At 43.6% G+C, this 23,989-nt stretch overlaps 1 protein-coding gene across 7 annotated transcripts in view; it reads right to left on the bottom strand.

Annotated features, from left to right (window-relative positions):
- Positions 1-23,989, bottom strand: part of PUM1 (pumilio RNA binding family member 1) — a 118,266-nt gene that overhangs the window by 11,138 nt on the left and 83,139 nt on the right. For all 7 annotated transcript variants that reach the window (XM_073616244.1, XM_073616245.1, XM_073616242.1 and 4 more), the window contains 5 exons: positions 9,925-10,192; positions 5,361-5,490; positions 4,259-4,393; positions 1,212-1,349; positions 976-1,101 (listed from right to left, as the gene is read on the bottom strand). In XM_073616244.1, the coding sequence (XP_073472345.1) occupies positions 976-1,101; positions 1,212-1,349; positions 4,259-4,393; positions 5,361-5,490; positions 9,925-10,192 (797 nt within the window). The remainder of the gene's footprint in view (positions 1-975; positions 1,102-1,211; positions 1,350-4,258; positions 4,394-5,360; positions 5,491-9,924; positions 10,193-23,989) is intronic.

The following is a 23,989-nucleotide window of genomic DNA, read 5'->3' as shown; positions in this document are numbered from 1 at the left end:
TAAATGGTTAAACTGAGAACTTCTACACACGGAGTTCAGTCTATTGATAAAAGAACCCGAAGAGATACAAATGTATCTTCTTATCAGACTTGGCAGGCTGCCCAGAGGAGGAGAGAAGAAACCTTCAGACAACTTGCAATTGACTTCTATTACAGAAGTCATTTGCAAGTCCTTATAATCGGCTTTTTTTATCAGCACAATCAGCCGATGCCGATTAAGTAAAAAAAGCCAAATATCGGCCGATACATCGGCCGGCCGATATATCGGTCGACCTCTAATTATCTCTATGCATTCTCTTCCTTGCCTAGATGCTGACATGCTGTGTAAAAAATCGCCGTAATTACCTTTTTTTTTTTTCTAATCTTCTTAGCACTTCCTGGTTTTCCTCCCATGGGAGTAGGTGTGTTTCTAGCCTCTCCAAGACCTCCCACAGTCCCCTGGGAGCTAGTCTCAGGCATCCCAGCATGCATTGTGCAACAGCGTCATCACAACATCTCGGTGAATGCTGGGAGCACAGCATTCACCGCATCCAGGAAATACATGCTTGTGGGCTTCAAATGCCCGCAATGAAGATGGAAACCGCCTTCAGTGAATTTTATAAGTTACTCTTTACAACGAAATCAGACACAGGCAGACTTATTACACAGAACATGTGAGTAGATAATCATGAGAAGAAAAGTTTGTGAATGAACTCCAAAAAAAAAAAACAAAAAAAAAAACGATAGATAGGTGGACCCCCGCTTTAAAAAAAAGAAGCCTTTAGAGAGACCCAGGACTATACACTGCATTGCCAAAGCTTTTCTGTATGTTTTCTTGATTTTGCATTTGGCATATGAAACAAGCTTGCAAACAGTTGAACATCATAGAGTTACAACTGCATCAAGTTTATGTGGTATACAAAACTTCACGATTCTGTAAGATGCATTAAAAAGCTAAATAGCAAACATATTTAAAAGCAAAGAAGTGATGTGTTACCTGTACTAACTGTTCTGTGTGCTGGTGCAACTCTTCGAGTATAGGCAGTGTTTGCTCAGGAAGGCAGTGCTCAAGAATCCTCTGTATTACCCTGCAACCATACGGATGCGTGGAGAGCGCAAACACCTGCAAAAACCATGATTATTTTAAAATATATTAGTGTAAGGAAGAATATATTTTTAATAACCGTTACAAAATTCTTTGTTTATACCATGGTCCCACCATGTAAAACTGACCTGACTCTTGAAGGCATCAATGATAAACTGCAGAGACTGTGGCTGAACACATTCTATACACTTCTGTACAACATGATTTCCATTCTGGTCCTTAACACATTTCAAAACGTGCCCATCCAGTTCTCGGACCATATCATTCTAGAAAAGGAACGCAGTCATATACTCGCAGTATGAAAAACTGTTTACACAAGAAAAACTTAACACAAAGTATTTGTAAATGCAGATGGTTTCTTATCTTAATGCAATTAATGCATTCTGTGCAGCAGTCCACCTCATACTTACCTGAGGTCCCTCTAGATTCAGCGATGTTGCATGAGTCACTTGGCTGGCCGGGACTCCCCTTTTCATTGGTTGAGACAGCAGCCCAGCGCCATTGGCTACCGCTGCTGTCAAAGTCAATCAGCCAATGAGAGAGAAAGGAGGCGGGGCCAAGCCACGGCTCTATGTCTGAATGGACATGGAGCTGCGGCTCGGGTGCCCCCACAGCAAGTTGCTTGCTGTGGGGGCACTCAACAGGAGGTAGGGGCTAGGAGCACCAAAGAGGGACCTAAGGGGAGGATCTGGACTGCTCTGTGCAAAACTACTGCACAGAGCAGGTAAATAACATGTTTGTTTTTTTTAACTTGATTGTTCTTTAACTTTGAGCAACAAGGATGGCTGGTGTTGCATTGTGGTTTTTCAGGGAGGGAAGGGGAGCGTAAAGAGTGGAGGAAAAGTTGAGAATATCTGGAAAAGCTCTTTTGCTTGTCTAAGGAATCTCAACAGCTTGCTTTATGCAACTTAGAACTGCCTATGCTCATTATATTGCCTTTACATAAGTAACTTAATTGCAAGTAGGAGAAGTAAAATGTGATAAATATTAAAATACAACTGTGGCCTCCTATTAGAAAAATGTGCTGCAGCACTTCATATTAAGTGCATACACACACACAGCTCTCTTGTATTCTCCTGTAAAGACCAACTAATACTTAATGAACCTGCCAGTGAAGTCCATGCAGCTTCTTTTAATGGGGTGCCAACAATGAGCAAAGTTACCATTTCCATGTAGTCTGACTGCTTGCACTACAGTGGAAAGAAAAAAAAAAAATGTCCCAGGGTGTGAATGCTATCAGTTTTGTCACTGCTGACTCACAAGCCTGTAGCTTGCCAATAAACACCTGGTAACACAATCTTCCTCACTGCTTTCTGGATAGACAGCAATGCTTCTCATGCTGAAACTCTCCCTCTGTAAGCTGCAATGTCTAGGAAGGGAAGCATGTGAGATACAAATGAAAGCGAATCTAAAGGAGGATTTGGCTCAGTCAGGGAAGGCAGTTTTAGGTTTACTGTATTAGGCTTGTAAATCACATACTAACTAGATCTAGTAGAAGCCTCGACAAACCCCAGGAGGCGACAGGTCGCCAAGGCGAATGCTCCCCCGCCCTATGTATCCCTGGCTCTGCTTGCCCATCTGCGGGCCCGGGACCAGCATAGCTGGTGTTGCTGGTAGAGTGGAGGAGAGCAGACGTGTGTCCCCTTCTAGTTGTTGACCCATAAGTGACATCACTTCCAGGTTCTAGTTTACAGTTTTCCCCAGCCATCAAGGCCAGGGAAGAATGTAACAGTGCGATGTGGAGCACATAAGAGATATGCAGGGTCTTTTAGACACTGGATGTTTCATTAAAGAGGACCTTTAACCAAAAAAATAAATCATTGTCATGGTAAAAGAAAAAAAAAAAAAAAGTTATGTAAAAAAAGATTTTTTTTTTTTTTTTTTTTAATTGTAAAAAAAAGTTACACCCAAGCACATAAACACCCCCCTTCCCCAATATATGACCATACAAACGTAAACACACGTGGCAGGGCGCCTACTCCTGAAAATGTTGGATTGCAATACACGTTACATATCGCCGCGCACGCTGGAATGAGAGCAAAAATTCTAGCACCAGATGTCCTTTGCAACAATAAACTGATAAACTATAGGTCTTTAAAGCATCGCTTATGGAAAATTTAGGATACTGACATGTTTAACCACTTCAGCTCCGGAAGGATTTGCCCCCTTAATGACCCAGGCTGATTTTTTGTGATATGGCACTGCGTAGCTTTAATTGACAATTGCGCGGTTGTGCGACGCTGTACCCAAACAAAGTTGACGTCCTTTTTTTCCCCCACAAATAGAGCTTTCTTTTGGTGGTATTTGATCACCTCTGTGGTTTTTATTTTCTGCGCTATAAAAAAAAAAAACTGCAATAATACATATAAAAAAAAAATTATATATGCACCACAAATCACATGCAAAGCAAACTCAGCCATACAGATTGTATGGCTGAATTTGCACTGCATTCGGGCCAAACTCACAAAGGACCCTTTTTTTGGTCCACAGCAGAATCAGATCGCATGGGTGTTCACACCTATGCGATCCGATTCCTGCCCGAATTTGCACTGCGATATTGTGAACTGATTTGTGGGTGTCAACTTTTAAGTGATACTCCTAGCAGTTTGCAGAGGACAGTGTGAACTGCTGCCGAGGGAAGACATGTGATGCAGGAACCTGCACTGGATTCGCAGGGGTCCCGCATCGCTACAGTGTGAACCGAGCCTTAGTCGTAATTTTATGTAAAATGTAACCATGCAAAAACAGTGTAAACTAAAAACTATATAAAAGACTTAATATGTTCATACCGTCTTTTTTTTTAACAAGGTTGTGTATGATTCTCAAATAGTCTAGATAAGGGTTCATGCACATGAACGTAAATATAGCCATATGGTCGTACAGCACAAAACATGCTTGTATTCATAGTGCCACAAAGTCCCAGCTGTGGTGTATTTCTGGAAATATTGCGTTTTTACAAAGACACTGCGCTCCTGTAATCTAATGTAAGCTCAAGCATACTCTTTCCAAAAAGAGTGGGGCAATTGGGAAATGATGTACATGAGCATGGAGCATTGGTGTTTACACGAGATTACAGGAACACAACACAAAATAATTTCCACCAATACTACAGGAGTGCAACTTAGGAAATACCACTCCCTGTAAAAGCAAAAACAGCTATGCAAGGTTGACTTACGATGACCTGCTGGTCAGGTGGGATGAACTCAAGTGCTTTTTGAATTACCCGACATCCATACATCTGCAAAGCCAGGGAAAGAACATGTCCACGAATTCTTTCTGCAAGTGCCAACTTCTGTTCTAGACTTCCAAACTGCAAAGGAAGCAGATGAAATGCCTAGTTTACGTGTGTTGAACAACATCCTAGATCCCTGGTGCCCAAACTATAGCCCAGAAGCCACATGAGGCCCCTTAGCATTTGTTGTGCAGCCCCTGGACCCCAGCAATCTGTAGTTGGAACATTAATTTGTATAGAAGCAGTGATCTCTACTAGGCTGATATAACAGGTCCTCAGTGGCTCACTGTTTTCTGCAGCTTGTTCCCAGTCTGCAACCAAACCTGTAGCATGTCCACAGTCTATGCCCATCCATTCCTCTAGTCTAGTACGTCCACAGTCTGATAGTCCTGACTATTATTACATATAGTGAACCCTAAGTGTAGCTCTTTGTATATGCCAGGATCCAACAGTTGAGGTGCCCTATATTTTGTACTTTGGCAACCACTAACCTAGGTAGTGATATTTAAATAATGTACGCAATAGTAGGTTCATGCCTCAAAATCTAGAGCCTCCAGATTTAAGGGCATCTGTGCACCCTGTAAACAATTAAACTGGACCTTCCATGTTTTTCCACCAGGCCCCACCTTCTAAACATTAGCTGCAAAGAAAAAAAAGGCACAGGTGACATCACAGTGCTTCACTGCTGCCTTCTTGGATAGCTGAGCATTTTGACATCCTACATGCATAACCTCCAGCCCAATATAGTAGTGCATTCTTGAAGGATTTTGAATGTCTAGGAAGCAGTGCCATCACCCTCGCCTCCTGGAAATGCTGGAAGATATTTTTATTTTTAAAACCTTAAGTTAAAAGTTAGATTTTTTTTTTGCATTCTGTTTCGGTGGTGGGAGGCTGGCAGTAAAACAGAACTTCTATTTGCATGGAAGGTCCATCATCTGCTTTAATGACAAAAATATGAATGATCATAAGAATTTTAGATATAAAAATGAATATTTTATTGGCAAGTGAAGTCCGATTAGATAAATGCCAAGAAAAGAAAAGCTACCTCAAAAAACTTCTGTATGACGTAGTTTCCAAATACATCCACCATCAACTGATAAGCAGCTTGTAGGATCTCATTAAATACCAACTGTCTCTCCGCTGGAGTTGCACGCTCCAACTTCAGCTGGATGAACCTGTTGAACAAAAGCACAAATATAAAAACAAAAAAAAACAAAAAAACAGATTGTTTAAAACATACACAAAAAATTAGTAGAACCAAAAGCAAATGAAACACTACCTATACCCCCACTCCCCCCAAGTTCATATTGGCAACTTCACCCCCACTATGTCACAACGATAAATATTCTGTTGCTAAACTTGAACTATCAAGAAAGTATACAGGTCTTCCTTCACAGAACTGTCTGGTGTCTAGTGAGTTTAACAGACCCCTTAATTAATTCTTCACAACCAAAATGTACTTGCCATTGAATTCCCTAGTTTACAGCATTTTTCACTGAAGAGAACGAAAATTCTTGTCTGTTGCATTTTTGTGATATTTACCAGTATTTCGATGTGGACCCTTAAGGGACACAGCTTGATAATGAAAAACCTAGGGTTGCACTTAAAAGAGAAATGGACACTAGGCACCCAGAAACTTAAAAGGCCAGAACACGTCCCACGAGGAGGGCACACTACAGAGAGTGAGGAGGGCACAGTGGGGGTGTCACCCGGCAGAGTTCTATCTCTCATCCCTGCATTGTACACAGCGTGAACACAGGCAAGGCTCCTGCTTCCCACACAGCACACACTGGAGCTGAAATCCTATTCCATTACAGCTACAATGTGCACAGTGTATAGCTAGCTACTGGTTGCAGTTCCGACCTGTGAAATTCCATGGGGGGAATGGCAATTAGTGGCAGTAGCTAGCTATATACTGTGCACATGGTAGCTGTAAGGGAATGGGATGGGGAGGAGGAGCTCTTAGTGCTGTGCTCAAGATGGGAGACTGCTGGCAAGCATCAGGGGTGGTGGAGGGCCTGGAAGAGGGTAGCGCTTCCCAATACCTAACCCCCCGATCGGGGCATATTCTTACCATCGCTGTGCTGTAGGGAGGTCTACTGCTCCGTTCCCCGCTGTCGAAGGGGAGGAAGGAGGCGTTCGGCTCCCAAGCTGACGTCACTTCCTATATCGGTTTCGGGGCATTTTCAAGAGTACCGATACTCGCTAAAAAAAGCCTAGCATCGCCACCAATACCGACGCAACCCTAATATTTAGAGATTATTTGTGGAATTCTCATGCCACCAATTGTGGCATTTTCAGCTAAATAGCTGAATAGCTAAAGGCATGCCCTGTTGGGGAATTTTACCTCTATGTACCTGAAGCTTTGTGTGCAGTTCCTGCCACAACGGTGCCTGTACCTAACAGAACACTGTGTGAAGGGGATTAAGACCTCTTTCTGGGCTTGTGTATATAGCTTTAATGGTTCATTTAACAAGCAGGGCATTGTTCTTCTGCAATGGGAGAACACTTTATTTGAATCTCAGGCTGCGCTTTTGTATTTTTTTTCTGGTAACCTGACAATGTTTATTTTTGAACCTTAATTTTAAAAATCTAAATTTTCTGTCTCCTTCTCCCTCTAACATAACACTAAATTTTGGGGAGCATGTTATTTCTATGAGAAATAGTTTATTTTTTTGTGGAGTACATAATGAACCAATCTCTCTGTGGATTCTCACTGTGGGTACAGCTGGCCTGGTGAGGCTCAGCACTCTGCTGTCCCACTTCAGAAACTGAGCCTGTGGCATCCACAAATTCAGTGGCATATGACAAATGAAATCTTCCTTCCACTGGTAACAGCATGTCCTCGCAAGCAGTGAAGACCTAGAAAAAGGGAGATATCCCAATACTGCTCTCTGACCAGAAAGTCAGCAACCAGGCTTACAGCTCTGTAGCAATCTGGATACCTACGTAATAAATGGTTTGACATACACAGACTTTTGTTCACTCCACTTCTGGCCATTTACCTGACCAAAGTACTACTGTTTTTTCCTTCGGGCTTGCTTTGACAAACAATTGAGCCCATTCAGATGGACCTATAATTGCTCAGTTACTAGTCTCAGATTCATTACTTGCACACTCTGCTTCAGTTCAAATGTCTGACACAGAAGAGCAATTCAAGATAGGCTTTCAAACAGTCAAAAGATGATCCTGAGCACAGAGTATCCGCTTTCATCTGCTAGAGATACCATAGGCCACACCAGAGGAGACAGAACCCATTGGCTCAACGTTAGCCAAGGATCCTGGAGCCATCATTACCGAACCCGGTAAGTTGACTCAGTCTGAAAGATCTGAAGAGGCCTGGCTCCCTGAAGTACTCATGCCTGCACCAAGCAACGTCACTAGAGCCATGCATCTAAAGAGAATTACATTTTCATTAGTTTCTTCCACAATGTGCTTTTCACAAATCCCAAGCAGGACCTACTTGTGCCAGCAGCTATAACACTAAAGGGTATGGTCCTCATTAGGAAAGGGACTCAAATTCAGAAATCAGAAGAGGGGCTATAAAGGCCCAGTTTGATTCACAGATCAGGAGGGTCAAAGACAGACTCTGCAAGAGCACGCTTAGAGCCCCTACAGATAAGCTGCTCCAGTAAATCAGCATAAACAGATAAAAAATTCAGAGTGGAGATGGAGGTTCGACAAAGCTGCAGGAGACATGGATGATGATGACGACCTTAGGGATTAAAAGGTGTTGGATATCTGCTAAAGGCTGCCAGAACTACTAGGGGAGTATATGATGAGGTCACCTGTGGTAGTGGAAACATCCTCAGTTTGTCTTTGGGAAGACATGTTGCATTATAAAGGAATAAAGAACTAGGCCCCATGGGAAACATAACATTGAATACTCCCAAACATGGGCAGCTGGTGTGGATGAGAGTTTCAGACATGCACAGCTGGCTAAATCACTGTAGGTGGTCAGTGGAATGAGATCAGAGACTGGAGATCTGTGTGGTGCTTCAAGAGCAAGAATGGCAGTGGGACAGTGCTTCCTCTAGGCAAAATGGCTGGAAGAGAGCGCGGGACACAACGGATTACATCAGCGGTCGATATCACGGCCTTAACCCATACTGCAATAAAATCGGTGGCTACGGAAAATTTGTAATTGGGCTCAGCGGTTTAAATAGTGAGGTAGCGCCTGACACATCAGCATGACTGACCATACTCACAAAGAGAACTGTCAGGGTCACACCAGAAAGCACTCTGCAGGAGTTGTAAGGTCCTGGAGTGGAACTGGGCAAACAAGACTGCCTTGAAGGAGGTCACCATAAGCCTCAAGATGTACAGGACATCAAGAGTAACGTGAGAAAGTTTTTTAAGTCCTAGGGCCTAAGGAATCCCAACTAGTGGCTGCATTAGTAGAAGCAACAGGTTGTTCCTTCATTGTAAATGCGACACACTGCATCAACGAAAGCCCAACTGGTCTCTCTGGGCGTGGGGAGTTTTGGCAGCTGGCTACAATGCCTCAGAGGCAATAAACATCATCCAGCAAGGATTGAGACTTTGTCAAATACAGCTTCCACAGCAGAAGCCTTGAGGCTGCAAAAGCCGCAAGCAGGTCACATGATTATAGTTATACTGGAGAAGGCATTGGAGGTAGGCTTAAAGCATTTGTGATCAGAGTGATCAATCACAGTTGCAAGTTGGTCTAAAATTCTTGCATAATTGAAGGAAAATTCTCCCAGGAGAAGACCAATGAGGGGGCCACAAGGTGTACGACGCTGATGAATGTTGGGATTCATGTATCAGGCGCTTCAGAGGGACCACTGGAGGCTACCGCAGACTTGTGATTGGGTTGTAAGCTGGAGGCACCAGAAGCGGTGGGATTGCTCCTCTTGTATTTGGGATCCAACCCGTTATACATGTACAAGAAAGGGTTTTTGTACTCACTGTAAAATCCCTTTCTGGATCCCCACAGGGATATACTGTAGCTCCCTTCCCTCTATTGTTTTCACTTTGGACAGCCAACTACAGCTGAGCAGGTGAGAGGTGGGAATAGTTACAGCCTGAAGAGGGCTGGCTTTTAAGTTTCTAAGTGCCTAGTGTTTTTCTCCTGCAAACAGTATAACCCTAGGGAAGTACAAAAATGCTATTTTTAAAGCAACACGTCAAATACTGTACATGAAAACATACATCAAGCACTCGTATTAATCTGCGATGTAATGCTTGCACTTGGAAGTAACAGTACTATGCACATTTTGGGGTACCGATGATAAAATGTGCACACTTTAGGGGCACCCATCACAAGGTACTTGGTTAACACTGACAGCCATTTTAAGAGGTACACAATATGGCCAAGAACCATTGTTGCAGAAGATTGCATTAAATATGCTGACTGAAACGTAATACCTAACTTATATGCACGCGTCACACATCTAAGATCCAAACCAAATTCTGAGACTAAACAATAATAAAAAAAAATTCTGTAGATCCCCAATCTTGCAACAGGTAAATTTTAAAGCATTAAGGCCACTGAAGAAAAAAAAACTTTTTTACAAAAGGGAAAAAAATTAAATAAAATAAATAAATATGCCTTTAGGTTAAATGCACAGTAAATGAAGGTACAATACCTAGATCCGTGCTGGTCTTGAGAAAACTCAATTATATGGCCAGCAATTTCTCGCAACTGGAGGTTAGGATAACGATTATTCCTAAAGTCTTCAAGTAATCTGCTCCGACCTGAGGGCATCACATCAGACATACCATAGCGGAGTCGGGAAGATGGAAAAAGCGTGCTGCTTGGGCTGAATAAACTTGATGCACTACTCGCACTGCGGTACTTAGCCTCTGCCCCGGGTGCAGCAGATATGTATCGGCCGCTGCCATTTGTCAGTCCTCCTGCAAATAAGAAATCTTGTTATAGCTTCTTTATTTTTTGTTGATAAAATAAAACGATCAATATAATAAACAGAGATAGTACCTTGTCGTCTGCAGTATTTAAAGCAGAACTACACTGCATCTGAGCACCACAAACCAAAAAGCTATTTAAATTAATTGTTAATATTCAAAGAAAACTCACCCATCCATCCATGTCTCCGTGCTTTATTTTGTTGAGATCACTTTGAAAAACACCCCCTAGCATTTCCTGCTGTGGCCATCTTGAATAAGGGCAAATGATTCATGTAGCATTTACTTCCTGGAATCCATCTGCCCTTAGCTCAGGCATGCAGGCAGGAGGGTGTGCTTAGCTGAGAAAACCCCTCCTCCCCTCCTGATGACTGCTGGGATGTATGACATCATTTGCCTAGGCCTAGAAACCAGGAAGTAACTGAAGAAATGTAAAAAACAAGTTTAAAACAAATAAATATTATACACTTTCCCATCTACTTACTATTGCTAGCGGCATAAGGATTAAAATAGTCAGCGTTGAGTGAGAGATGAAGTTCTGCTTTAATAATGTAGAACAAATAGGTGGAGAAACCAACTACCTCATTCAAGAAATGTCAGTACTTTAAGTAGACGATCTAGCTAAAGAAAACTGACTGTAAACAGCTCATCACACAGTACTTTTTTGCCACAATGAAAACAAGTATTGCATGCTGTACCTTTGCTTACATCCTCAAAGAGCACCCCGCGAGACCTTTCAAAGCACCTATGCATATTCCGATAAATTGAAAACCAGTATTTTCAATGCAGGCATGTCTTCTTAGAAAGGAGGCAAAGGCTGTAGAGCAGGGATGTGCAATTAGCGGACTTCCAGCTGTTGCAAAACTACAAGTCCCATCATGCCTCTGCCTGTCATGCTTGTGGCTGTCAGAGTCTTGCTATGCCTCATGGGACTTGTAGTTCTGCAACATCTGGAGGTCCGCTAATTGCATATCCCTGCTGTAGAGTGTGCTCTGTAGGTAACAGGGTTGCTAACCATCCATAATTTTTTTTTGGACAGTTTGTAAATAAGACCCTGATTTCTCCTGTCCGTAAAGGTCTGTGGACGGGACAAAACTATCCGTAAAAATACAGAGGCCCTGTAGTTTCCATGGTGGTTTACACCCTTAAATCCCCCCGCCTCTGCCCACCACTGTAAATGCTAATGGTTGCTAAGCCCACTTGGCATCCTAGCAACCAATAAGGTGCTTGCACATGTCCCGGCATTCAGAGAAGGATGTAGCCTCCTCCTCCAGACTTACTCTGCCTCCTAGTGCTCCACTTCCCGGGTTCTCCCATGCCAACAACGGAACGAGGAGTCTGACTGAGGTGAGGGGGGGGCAGCTGGGACACTGATGTAAGGTGAGAGTGGGGAGGGGCACAGTGCTGGTTGGTATGGCTGGGATAGAGGTCATCAAGTGGGGGGGATGGGGAACAGTGACATCTTACTGTGCAGTATGTGGGGAGCTGAGAAATAGGAGCCTTATATGCTGTGATTTGCAGTACCATGGAGACAGGAGGGCAATACACTCTCACACACACTGGGGATGGGTGGAGTCATGTAAAGTAAAAAAGACCCTGTGCTATGAGGGTGATGCCATGGCTGCATTGGTGTGCACAATTATTAGGCAAGTGAGTATTTTGACCAAGTCATAATTTTTATTCACATTGTCCAACTCCAATCTGAATGAACTTGAATACAAAAAATGAATTTAAGCATATCAGGTGATGTGTATTTGTGTAATGAGGGAGGGTGTGGCCTATGGAGGAGATCAACACCTTACATCAAGGTGTGCATAACTAGGCAGCTTTTTTTCTTTAGGCAAATTGGGCAAAAAAATAAATAAATAAAAAAGGATTTAACTGACTCAAAAAGTAAAAAATTGTGTAAAAAAAAGAGGGACGCAGTACTTTTGCAATTGCTAAGATATTGGGGCGTGATCACAGAACCAAACGTTTTGTTGCAAATAGTCAACAGAGTCGCAAGAAATGAGTTGAGAGAAAAAAAAAAAAAAAAAAGACGCAAATTAACTGCCAAAGATTTGAGAAGAATCAAACATGAAGCTACCAGAAACCCATTAACCTCAAGTGCTGTCATATTCCAGAACTGCAACCTACCTGGAGTGCCCAAAGGTACAAGGTTTTCAGTGCTCCGAGACATGGCTTAGGTAAGGAGGGCTGAAACCTGACCACCACTGAACAAGACAAATAGGTTGAAACATCATGACTGATCTAAAAAATATCTGAATACAAATTTTTCAAAGTTTTTATGGACTTATGAGATGAGAGTAACTCTTGACAGACCAGATGGATGGGCCTCTGGCTGAATCAGTAACGAGTACAGGGCTCCACTTCGACTCAAGATGCCAGCAAGGTGGAGGTGGGGTGCTGGCAAGGGCTGGAATTATTAAAGATGAGCTAGTTGGACCTTTTCAGGTTGAAGATAGACTCAAAATTAACTCCCAAACCTACCTGCCAGTATTTAGAAGACACTTTCTTCAAGCAGTGGTACAGGAAAAAGTCTGCATCTTTCAAGACGACCAGGATATTTATGCAGGACAATACTCTATCGCATGCATCGACATACTCCACTGCGTTGCTAGCCAGTAAAGACCTTAAAGATGTAAGAATGAGGACATGGCCCGATTCCTCACCTAACCTAAACTCTATTGAGAACTTGTGGGCCCTTCTGAAACAGGAAATTTATGGTGAAGGAAAACCTCCCTGGACAGTGTCTGGAAGGCTGTGGTTGCTGCTGCACAAAAAGTTGATCATCAACAGATCAAGAAACTGACTGATTCCATGAATGGAAGGCTTATGACTGTTATTGAAAAGAAGGGTGACTATATTGGTCACTGATTTTTTAAAATGTAAGAAATATTTATTTGTAAATTTGGACTTGTTTATTATTTTCACTTTAACAAATGAAAACAACCTAGATGGGAAAATGTTTTTTTTCCATTTAAAATTGCATAATTCTGCACACTCAGCCTAGGTTCACACTTGTGCGAAGCGGGAACCAGTGTGATTACAGTGCTGGTTCACGCATCGTATCTCTCCCGCAGGCAGTTCGCACTGCCCTCTGCAAACCCCTGTGGGTGTCAATACAATGTTAATGACACCCCCAGATTGGCTCACAGATTGCAGCGCGAACACGAATCGGATTATTGCCTAATAATTGTGCACACAGAGTAGTGTATATAGCAACTAGCCTCAGATTCGGTTTATGGATTCCCCCCACCCCCCCAAGCCCATTTACTGTTCGCCAAAATCTTGCCAGCATACTGGTTGCCGCAGCGTGCTATGCACACCACAGAACTTATTTTTGTTTTGTCCTAGGGTGCCCTATGCCTTTCATAATCCTAGTCATGCTCACATTTTGTCAATGTGAGTTTTTAATCGTAAAGCCAGCAGATTACTTGTTATGAGCCTTTGCCAACTTAAGTAAAAGCACTGCCATTCCTGAAAACCAGGTCAATGATACCTGAATAGCTGGATTTGACAGGTACCCGCTCCCTCTTCAGCCCTGATCGCCTAGGCAAGTGATGGCGAACCTTGACACCACCAGATGTTTTGGAACTACATTTCCCATGATGCTCATGCACTCTACAGTATAGCTGAGCATAACGGGAAATGTAGTTCTAAAAAATCTGGGGTGCCAAGGTTTGCCATCACTGGCCTGGGCAATCTGAGCAGGAGTTCTCCTCTCCCCACCCTCACAAGTTCCAGAAAAGACTCTGGGACCATTCACAATGCGTAGCGCGACTCTTGCATGCGCAGTGGGCACCTGGCTGTGAAACTGCAAGCTGCCAGAGCTCAGTGCTCACAGTCGAGATGCCGGCGCCAGGGACAGAAGACAGATGGAAAGAACCCAAGCACATTGCTGGATCCTGGGACAGGTGAGTGTGTGTTTAAAAAGTCAGCAGCTACAGTTTTTGCTGACTTTTAACCACTTGCGGACAGTGTCATGTATACTGTGGCACAATGGCTCTCCTGGGCGAAATTCCGCACGGGTACGTCCTACACGTTTTCGGCCACCAGAGGGCGCACGCGATCGCGTGCACAAGCGCCAGCACGGGGATGTGTGTGTGTAAACACAAATCCCTGTGCTGTCAGAGGAGAGGAGCCATATCGTTTGTTCCTACTAAGTAGGAAAAAACATATGGCTCCTCTCCTAGTCACTCCCATCCCCACACAGTTAGAACATGCTGAGGGAACACACATTTAACTCCTTGATCGCCCCCTAGTGTTAACCCCTTCACTGCCGGTGACATTTACACAGTAATCTGTGCATTTTCATAGCACTGATCGCTGTATAAATGCCAATGGTCCCGAAAAAGTGTCAAAAGTCTCCGATCTGTCCGTTGCAATACTGCAAAAAAAAAAAATCCCAGATCACCGCCATTATTAGTAAAAAAAAAAAAAAATAGAAAAAAAATAAATCGTAATAAAAAAAATCATAAATCTTTCCCATAGTTTGCAGACACTATAGCTTTTGAGCAAACCCATATATGCATATTGCGATTTTTTTTTTTCACCAAAAATATGTCGAAGAATATATATTGGCCTAAACTGATAAAGAATTAGTTTTTTAAAAAAACTTTTGGGGATATTATAGCAAAAAATGTTTGTTTTTTTTCCTTCAACGTTGTCGCTCTTTTTTTGTTTATAGCTCAAAAATTAAAAACCGCAGAGGTGATCAAATACCACCAAAAAAAAAAAAAAGCTCTATTTGTGGGGAAAAAAGGGCTCAAATTTTGTTTGAGTACAGCGTCAAACGACCGCGCAATTGTCAGTTAAAGCAACGCAGTACCAAATTGTAAGAAGTGCTGTGGTCAGGAAGGGAGTAAAATCTTCCGGGGCGGAAGCGGTTAATAAACACAAATGACTGTTTATTTGTGTTTATTCGTTCATTCGATTTTCTAATTTTTAAGGCCCGTACACACAATGAGAATATCAAAGAAAATAAAATAAAAAAAAAAATAAAAAAAAACCACATTCCGAGCAATCATTCGATAATCTATTCTTTAGTACACACCTTTTGAGAGCCGATCACAACAGTTAATGTGAAAATATCCGAAGGGACAAGCACGAAAATTTCACGTATGATAACAGAACGATATAATATGATACGATAACAAACGATAATCATGCAAGTAGTATAGTATTTGTACGAGGGGGGAAAAAAAAAAAAAAAAGCATTACCAAGACCACGCATGCTCGGAAACTAAATACATTACGACACAATATAACACATTACATCACTGAAGTTGTATTCTGACCTATGAGAATTCTTATAACTTTAGTAACCCTATTGGTAATTGTGTGTACTAGGTAGAAAGATTTGAAGGAGCACAACTGAAAACTTCTCAATTAAACGAATATTTGGACAATGCATCTGTTTTTTTGTTCAAAAAATACATTGCTTTATATTAAATGTTAAAAGCAGGTGAAATTTTCAAACGACATTCATCCATTCATTGAATGCACAAAGAATTTTCATCTGAAAATCTATACGTGTATGGCCAGCCTAAGTCAAAGCCAAGCAACATAGCACTTATGGAATCAGCTAAGGCAACTAAAGGCTATTATAATAAATTAAAAAGAAAATAGATTTTTGTACTTGCCAGAAAATTCTTTTGAAGTTCAATGAGGGACACAGGATTCAGAGACAAGTGGGTTATACTACTGCCTACAGGAAAATTTAGACATTGGAGACCAAGCGGCAGTTTTGCAAATCTGGAAAACAATTGCCTGATGCCGAACAGCATAGGAAGCACCGATAGATCTAGAAAAGAATGCACCTTGAAAAGGAAGGAGTGGAACCTGATCCTTAAGGCGAAAGGCTTGAATGATGATATTTCTGAGCCACTAAGAAATGGAAAAATGATTGGTACCCCTTAACGTGGGTAGAGAAATAGCAGAAATAGCAGAGTCTCAAGTCTTTCTAATGGAAGCAGTGACTAAAAAGGTAGACGCACCGCTCGAAACACCCAGACAATAGAAATCTCCTTCTGATGTACTTGCAGTAGAGAGTGACAAAATCACATGGTCCTGGTTAACATGAAAGGCTGAAATCATATTGTGAAGGAAGGAAGCTCTAGACTAGTTGATGAGCTCAGGTTTGGAACCCAGTCAGTAGCCGTCACTTCTGTCCACTGCTGCAGACTAGGACCAGGGTGTTCCCTGCCCTGCACATACACAAAAAGGGGAGGATGCTTATAAACACCAATGATCTTTTAAGGTCCCATGGCCATATTAGGATAAAACTTTGACCACACACAGCCATATTAGGCCAATTATATCACAAGTATCCCTGTTCCATTGTGTACATTTGCAGCTGCAGGATGGGAAATGCCATGGCCACAGTTGATCGGACAGCAATTTCTTTCGAGTTTGGGCTGAACTCTCTAGACCTGAATTCCACCGTGACCTTAAGACCAGAAAATTTTCTTTACAGGACAATGTTGCCAAGTCCAGAGACACGCCTTAGAGAGGTGATTGCAACATAGAACACAACCTTGTGAGTGTGGAAAGTGGAATATCCCTTATAGATTCAAAAGGCAGCTGTAAATGTGCAAAGAGAACCAAATTCAAATTCCATGGAGACACTAATCAGCGCACGGGGGGAGCCACATGGGAAACACTCTGTATGAAGGTCTTAAAGAATGAGTCGCTAATGGCCTTTGAAACAAGATAACAAGTGCTGGGATCTGACATTTAAATTGTACTTGAGGACCAATTGTTGATCTAGGCCTGAGTGTGGGACGAATTCTGACATTTTTACAGTATTTTCCAGAATGAAAGTGTCCTCTCCTCAAACCAAGCAAAGTATGCTTTTCCCTGTGGAATGTTAGACCTTGTGGGAAGTGGACTTTCTAGCTTTTAACATTGTGGAGACCATCAAGTCTGAGACGCCCATCCCTCAAAACCTGGGCTTCAGACATGCCATGAAAGCCAGCAACCATGAAGCAGGATGGTAAACTGTTCTTTGGGATAGAAGATTTGGAAAAGCACACAAAGCATTTGCAAGGAATCCAATGTAATCGGAGTACCATATTCCCCTGGAACAGTCTGGAGCCAAGAGGATTGCCAAAATGCCCTGCATCTCAATTCTGTATTGGAGGGAAGGAAAGAGTTTCAGGGGAGGGAAGGCATAGTACAAATTGTAAAGATCCCTTGGAGCCATAAGAGCATCCAACTGCTTCTGTCAGAGGATTTCTACACCTAGAGACAAACTTGTCCAGTTGTTTTGGAACAATTTCCCCAACTCCAGAGCTGTTTCCCGGAGTCAACAGGCCAGAGACAAATGTGAATTGTGAAAAGACTGAACCAAGTTGCCCCATGACAAGATGTTGAGTTGTATGGGTCTGGAGCTAAATTACGCATACATTACTGCCTGAAAAGAGGCTACCATCAGTTCCATGAGTCTCTTGCAAAAACAAAGAGTCGGCTGAAACTTGAAACTGTAAAGTCTGGGAGTGGAAAGTTTTATGTTTTTCTTGAAGAAAAAAAACAAAACACACATCTGGTTTAAGCTGTGTCAAGCATCAGACCCAAATACTCCAAAGCGAGGAGTAGGGGTGCGCATCTTCACTGGTCTCACGATTCGATTACGATTATCTGGTCAACGATTCGATTCCGCGATGCATCATGATTACCGACGAGCTCCCACTTCCGCTTGGGCCGCCTAGGCGGCCCTTCCACCCTGCAATCTTCTGGGACACATCACAGTTCCCAAAAGATTGCCCAGCTATGCAGGAAAGCGCAGTGAGGCATGTGCACCCAGCTGTGAAGCTGCAAGCTGTCACAGCCGGATGCCAACAGTAGTATTGCCAGTGCTGTGGACAGGCAGGGGAGAGAAGGGAGGGTTTGAGTGGTCACGTCACTGGATTGTGGGACAGGTGAGTGTCTATTAAAAGTCAGAAGATGCACTTTTTTTGTAGCTGCTGACTTCTAATAAACAAAAAATTGTCTGGAACTCCGCTTTGAATTAAATATAACCTCACTCCCTAAAAAGTGCACTAATCCGGTGCACTACAGGGTACAGAGATTCACACACACACAGGGCTGCTTGGAGGTCAGAAGGGATAGAATCCACAGATGACAAACAGCCCTGTGAAGTTCCCTGTACTGTCTCTGTGCTGACCAGTGGCAGCTGGTGCTCAAAATTTTTTTTGGGGGGCGCAAACAAACTGAAAAATACTCAACCTCCTGCATCAAATGCAGCCTCACTGTGCCCATCAAACGCAGCCACCTGTGCCCATCAAACGCAGCCATCACTAACCCCCCACAATTACTTTCTTTTAATAAATGTATTACAATGGATGCTGTGCCCCCGCTGTATGTGCTTTTAAAAAACGATGTCACTTCATACCAAATTTCTCCGTAGTACGATCATGTGACTCCCGGCTCATCCCGCCCCTCTCCGCTCTCCTCTCACGTGTCTCCTTAGTCCTGACGTCAGCGGGGAATTCTCAGTCCCGCCTGCTGACTATAGTTGTCGTATCAGAAGAGAGGTGGGCAGGACTGAGAATTCCCCGCTGACGTCAGGACTCAGGAGACGGAAGAGGAGAGCGGAGAGGGGCGGGACGGGCCGGGAGTCACATGATCATATACCGGCAAAATTCGGTATGAAGTGACATTGTTTTTTAAAAAGCACATACAGCGGGGGCACAGCATCCATTGTAATACAACATTAATTAAAATAAAGTCATTTTAAAAATACGCTCGGAGCGCTTTCCCGGGAGGGGCGGGGCTAGTAATAACGACGTCACCAGACATCGATTTTCCGGTCCTTATGCATCGATGCCGCATCGGGGACAGCCAAATCGCGATGCAACGATTAATTTCAGCACCCCTAGCGAGGAGTCGTCTAAAAGCACAGACTTAACCACTTAAGGACCGCCTAACGCCGATTTACGTCGGCAAGGCGGCACGGGCAGGCAAAATCACGTACATGTACGTGATTTGCCTCTCGCGGGTGGGGGGTCCGATCGGACCCCCCCCCGGTGCCCGAAGCGGTCCCGTTCTGTTCCCCGGCGATCCGAGATGAGGGGGAGGCCATCCGTTCGTGGCCCCCCCCTCGCGATCGCCGCCGGCCAATGGGAACACTCCTTTGCTGCTGTATGCTAAACAGCAGCAAAGGAAATGATGTCATCTCCCCTCGGCTCGGTATTTTCCGTTCCAGCGCCGAGGGGAGAAGACATCAATGTGAGTGCACAACACACACACACAGTAGAACATGCCAGGCATACAAAACACCCCGATCCCCCCCCCGATCCCCCCCCAATCACCCCCCCCCCCCTGTCACAAACTGACACCAGCAGGTTTTTTTTTTTTTTTTTCTGATTACTGCATAGTGTCAGTTTGTGACAGTTACAGTGTTGGGACAGTTAGTATTACCCCCCTTTAGGTCTAGGATACCCCCCTAACCCCCCCTAATAAAGTTTTAACCCCTTGATCACCCCCCATCGCCAGTGTCGCTAAGCGATCATTTTTCTGATCGCTGTATTAGTGTCACTGGTGACGCTAGTTAGTGAGGTAAATATTTAGGTTCGCCGTCAGCGTTTTATAGTGACAGGGACCCCCATATACTACCTAATAAATGTTTTAACCCCTTGATTGCCCCCTAGTTAACCCTTTCACCACTGATCACCGTATAACCGTTACGGGTGACGCAGGTTAGTTCGTTTATTTTTTATAGTGTCAGGGCACCCGCCGTTTATTACCGAATAAAGGTTTAGCCCCCTGATCGCCCGGCGGTGATATGCGTCGCCCCAGGCAGCGTCAGATTAGCGCCAGTACCGCTAACACCCACGCACGCAGCATGCGCCTCCCTTAGTGGTATAGTATCTGATCGGATCAATATCTGATCCGATCAGATCTATACTGGCGTCCCCAGCAGTTTAGGGTTCCCAAAAACGCAGTGTTAGCGGGATCAGCCCAGATACCTGCTAGCACCTGCGTTTTGCCCCTCCGCCCAGCCCACCCAAGTGCAGTATCGATCGATCACTGTCACTTACAAAACACTAAACGCATAACTGCAGCGTTCGCAGAGTCAGGCCTGATCCCTACGATCGCTAACAGTTTTTTTGGTAGCATTTTGGTGAACTGGCAAGCACCAGGCAGCATCAGGTTAGCGCCAGTAGCGCTAACACCCACGCACGCACCGTACACCTCCCTTAGTGGTATAGTATCTGATCGGATCAATATCTGATCCGATCAGATCTATACTAGCGTCCCCAGCAGTTTAGGGTTCCCAAAAACGCAGTGTTAGCGGGATCAGCCCAGATACCTGCTAGCACCTGCGTTGTGCCCCTCCGCCCGGCCCAGCCCAGCCCAGCCCACCCAAGTGCAGTATCGATCGATCACTGTCACTTACAAGGCACTAAACGCATAACTGCAGCGTTCGCAGAGTCAGGCCTGATCCCTGCGATCGCTAACAGTTTTTTTGGTAGCATTTTGGTGAACTAGCAAGCACCGGCCCCAGGCAGCGTCAGGTTAGCGCCAGTACCACTAACACCCACGCACGCAGCATACGCCTCCTTTAGTGGTATAGTATCTGAACGGATCAATATCTGATCCGATCAGATCTATACTAGCGTCCCCAGCAGTTTAGGGTTCCCAAAAACGCAGTGTTAGCGGGATCAGCCCAGATACCTGCTAGCACCTGCGTTTTGCCCCTCCGCCCGGCCCAGTCCAGCCCACCCAAGTGCAGTATCGATCGATCACTGACACTTACAAAACACTAAACGCATAACTGCAGCGTTCGCAGAGTCAGACCTGATCCCTGCGATCGCTAACAGTTTTTTTGGAAGCTTTTTATTGAACTGGCAAGCACCAGCGGCCTAGTATACCCCGGTCGTAGTCAAACCAGCGCTGCAGTAACACTTGGTGACGTGGCGAGTCCCATAAGTGCAGTTCAAGCTGGTGAGGTGGCAAGCACAAGTAGTGTCCCGCTGCCACCAAAAAGACAAACACAGGCCCGTCGTGCCCATAGTGCCCTTCCTGCTGCATTCGCCAATCCTAATTGGGAACCCACCGCTTCTGCAGCGCCCGTACTTCCCCCATTCACATCCCCAACCAAATGCAGTCGGCTGCATGAGAGGCATTTTTATGTGCTCCCGAGTACCCCTACCCAACGAACCCCCCCAAAAAGATGTTGTGTCTGCAGCAAACGCGGATATAGGCGTGACACCCGCTATTATTGTCCCTCCTGTCCTGACAATCCTGGTCTTTGCATTGGTGAATGTTTTGAACGCTACCATACACTAGTTGAGTATTAGCGTAGGGTACAGCATTGCACAGACTAGGCACACTTTCACAGGGTCTCCCAAGATGCCATCGCATTTTGAGAGACCCGAACCTGGAACCGGTTACCGTTATAAAAGTTAGTTACAAAAAAAGTGTAAAAAAAAAAATATATATATATAAAATAAAAAAAAATAGTTGTCGTTTTATTGTTCTCTCTCTCTATTCTCTCTCTCTATTGTTCTGCTCTTTTTTTACTGTATTCTATTCTGCAGTGTTTTATTGTTATTGTTATTGTTATTATGTTTTATCATGTTTGTTTTTCAGGTATGTAATTATTTATACTTTACTGTTTACTGTGCTTTATTGTTAACCATTTTTTTGTCTTCAGGTACGCCATTCACAACTTTGAGTGGTTATACCAGAATGATGCCTGCAGGTTTAGGTATCATCTTGGTATCATTCTTTTCAGCCAGCGGTCGGCTTTCATGTAAAAGCAATCCTAGCGGCTAATTAGCCTCTAGACTGCCTTTACAAGCCGTGGGAGGGAATGCCCCCCCCCCCCCCCACCGTCTTCCGTGTTTTTCTCTGGCTCTCCTGTCTCAACAGGGAACCTGAGAATGCAGCCGGTGATTCAGCCAGCTGACCATAGAGCTGATCAGAGACAAGAGTGGCTCCAAACATCTCTATGGCCTAAGAAACCGGAAGCTACGAGCATTTTATGACTTAGATTTCGCCGGATGTAAATAGCGCCATTGGGAAATTGGGGAAGCATTTTATCACACCGATCTTGGTGTGGTCAGATGCTTTGAAGGCAGAGGAGAGATCTAGGGTCTAATAGACCCCAATTTTTTCAAAAAAGAGTACCTGTCACTACCTATTGCGATCATAGGGGATATTTACATTCCCCGAGATAACAATAAAAATGATTAAAAAAAAAAAAAAAAAATGAAAGGAACAGTTTAAAAATAAGATAAAAAAGCAAAAAAATAATAAAGAAAAAAAAAAAAAAAAAAAAAAAAAAAAAAGCACCCCTGTCGCCCCCTGCTCTTGCGCTAAGGCGAACGCAAGCGGCGGTCTGTCGTCAAACGTAAACAGCAATTGCACCATGCATGTGAGGTATCGCCGCGAAGGTCAGATCGAGGGCAGTAATTTTTGCAGTAGACCTCCTCTGCAAATCTAAAGTGGTAACCTGTAAAGGCTTTTAAAGGCTTTTAAAAATGTATTTATTTTGTTGCCACTGCACGTTTGTGCGCAATTGTAAAGCATGTCATGTTTGGTATCCATGTACTCGGTCTAAGATCATCTTTTTTATTTCATCAAACATTTGGGCAATATAGTGTGTTTTAGTGCATTAAAATTTAAAAAAGTGTGTTTTTTCCCCAAAAAATGCGTTTGAAAAATCGCTGCGCAAATACTGTGTGAAAAAAAAAAATGAAACACCCACCATTTTAATCTGTAGGGCATTTGCTTTAAAAAAATATATAATGTTTGGGGGTTCAAAGTAATTTTCTTGCAAAAAAAAAAAAACTTTTTCATGTAAAAAATAAGTGTCAGAAAGGGCTTTGTCTTCAAGTGGTTAGAAGAGTGGGTGATGTGTGACATAAGCTTCTAAATGTTGTGCATAAAATGCCAGGACAGTTCAAAACCCCCCCCAAATGACCCCATTTTGGAAAGTAGACACCCCAAGCTATTTGCTGAGAGGCATGTCGAGTCCATGGAATATTTTATATTGCGACACAAGTTGCGGGAAAGAGACAAATTTTTTTTTTTTTTTTTTTGCACAAAGTTGTCACTAAATGATATATTGCTCAAACATGCCATGGGAATATGTGAAATTACACCCCAAAATACATTCTGCTGCTTCTCCTGAGTACGGGGATACCACATGTGTGAGACTTTTTGGGAGCCTAGCCATGTACGGGACCCCGAAAACCAAGCACCGCCTTCAGGCTTTCTAAGGGCGTGAATTTTTGATTTCACTCTTCACTGCCTATCACAGTTTCGGAGGCCATGGAATGCCCAGGTGGCACAAAACCCCCCCAAATGACCCCATTTTGGAAAGTAGACACCCCAAGCTATTTGCTGAGAGGTATAGTGAGTATTTTGCAGACCTCACTTTTTGTCACAAAGTTTTGAAATTTGAAAAAAGAAAAAAAAAAAAGTTTTTTCTTGTCTTTCTTCATTTTCAAAAACAAATGAGAGCTGCAAAATACTCACCATGCCTCTCAGCAAATAGCTTGGGGTGTCTACTTTCCAAAATGGGGTCATTTGGGGGGGTTTTGTGCCACCTGGGCATTCCATGGCCTCCGAAACGGTGTTAGGCAGTGAAGAGTAAAATCAAAAATTCACGCCCTTAAAAACGCTGAAGGCGGTGATTGGTTTTCGGGGCCCCGTACGCGGCTAGGCTCCCAAAAAGTCCCACACATGTGGTATCCCTATACTCAGGAGAAGCAGCTAAATGTATTTTGGGGTGCAATTCCACATAGGCCCATGGCCTGTGTGAGCAATATATCA

This window comes from Aquarana catesbeiana, linkage group LG02, assembly GCF_042186555.1.
Source record: "Aquarana catesbeiana isolate 2022-GZ linkage group LG02, ASM4218655v1, whole genome shotgun sequence".
Classification (NCBI taxonomy): Eukaryota; Metazoa; Chordata; class Amphibia; order Anura; family Ranidae; genus Aquarana; species Aquarana catesbeiana.
This window is presented reverse-complemented; position numbering and strand designations above follow the sequence as displayed.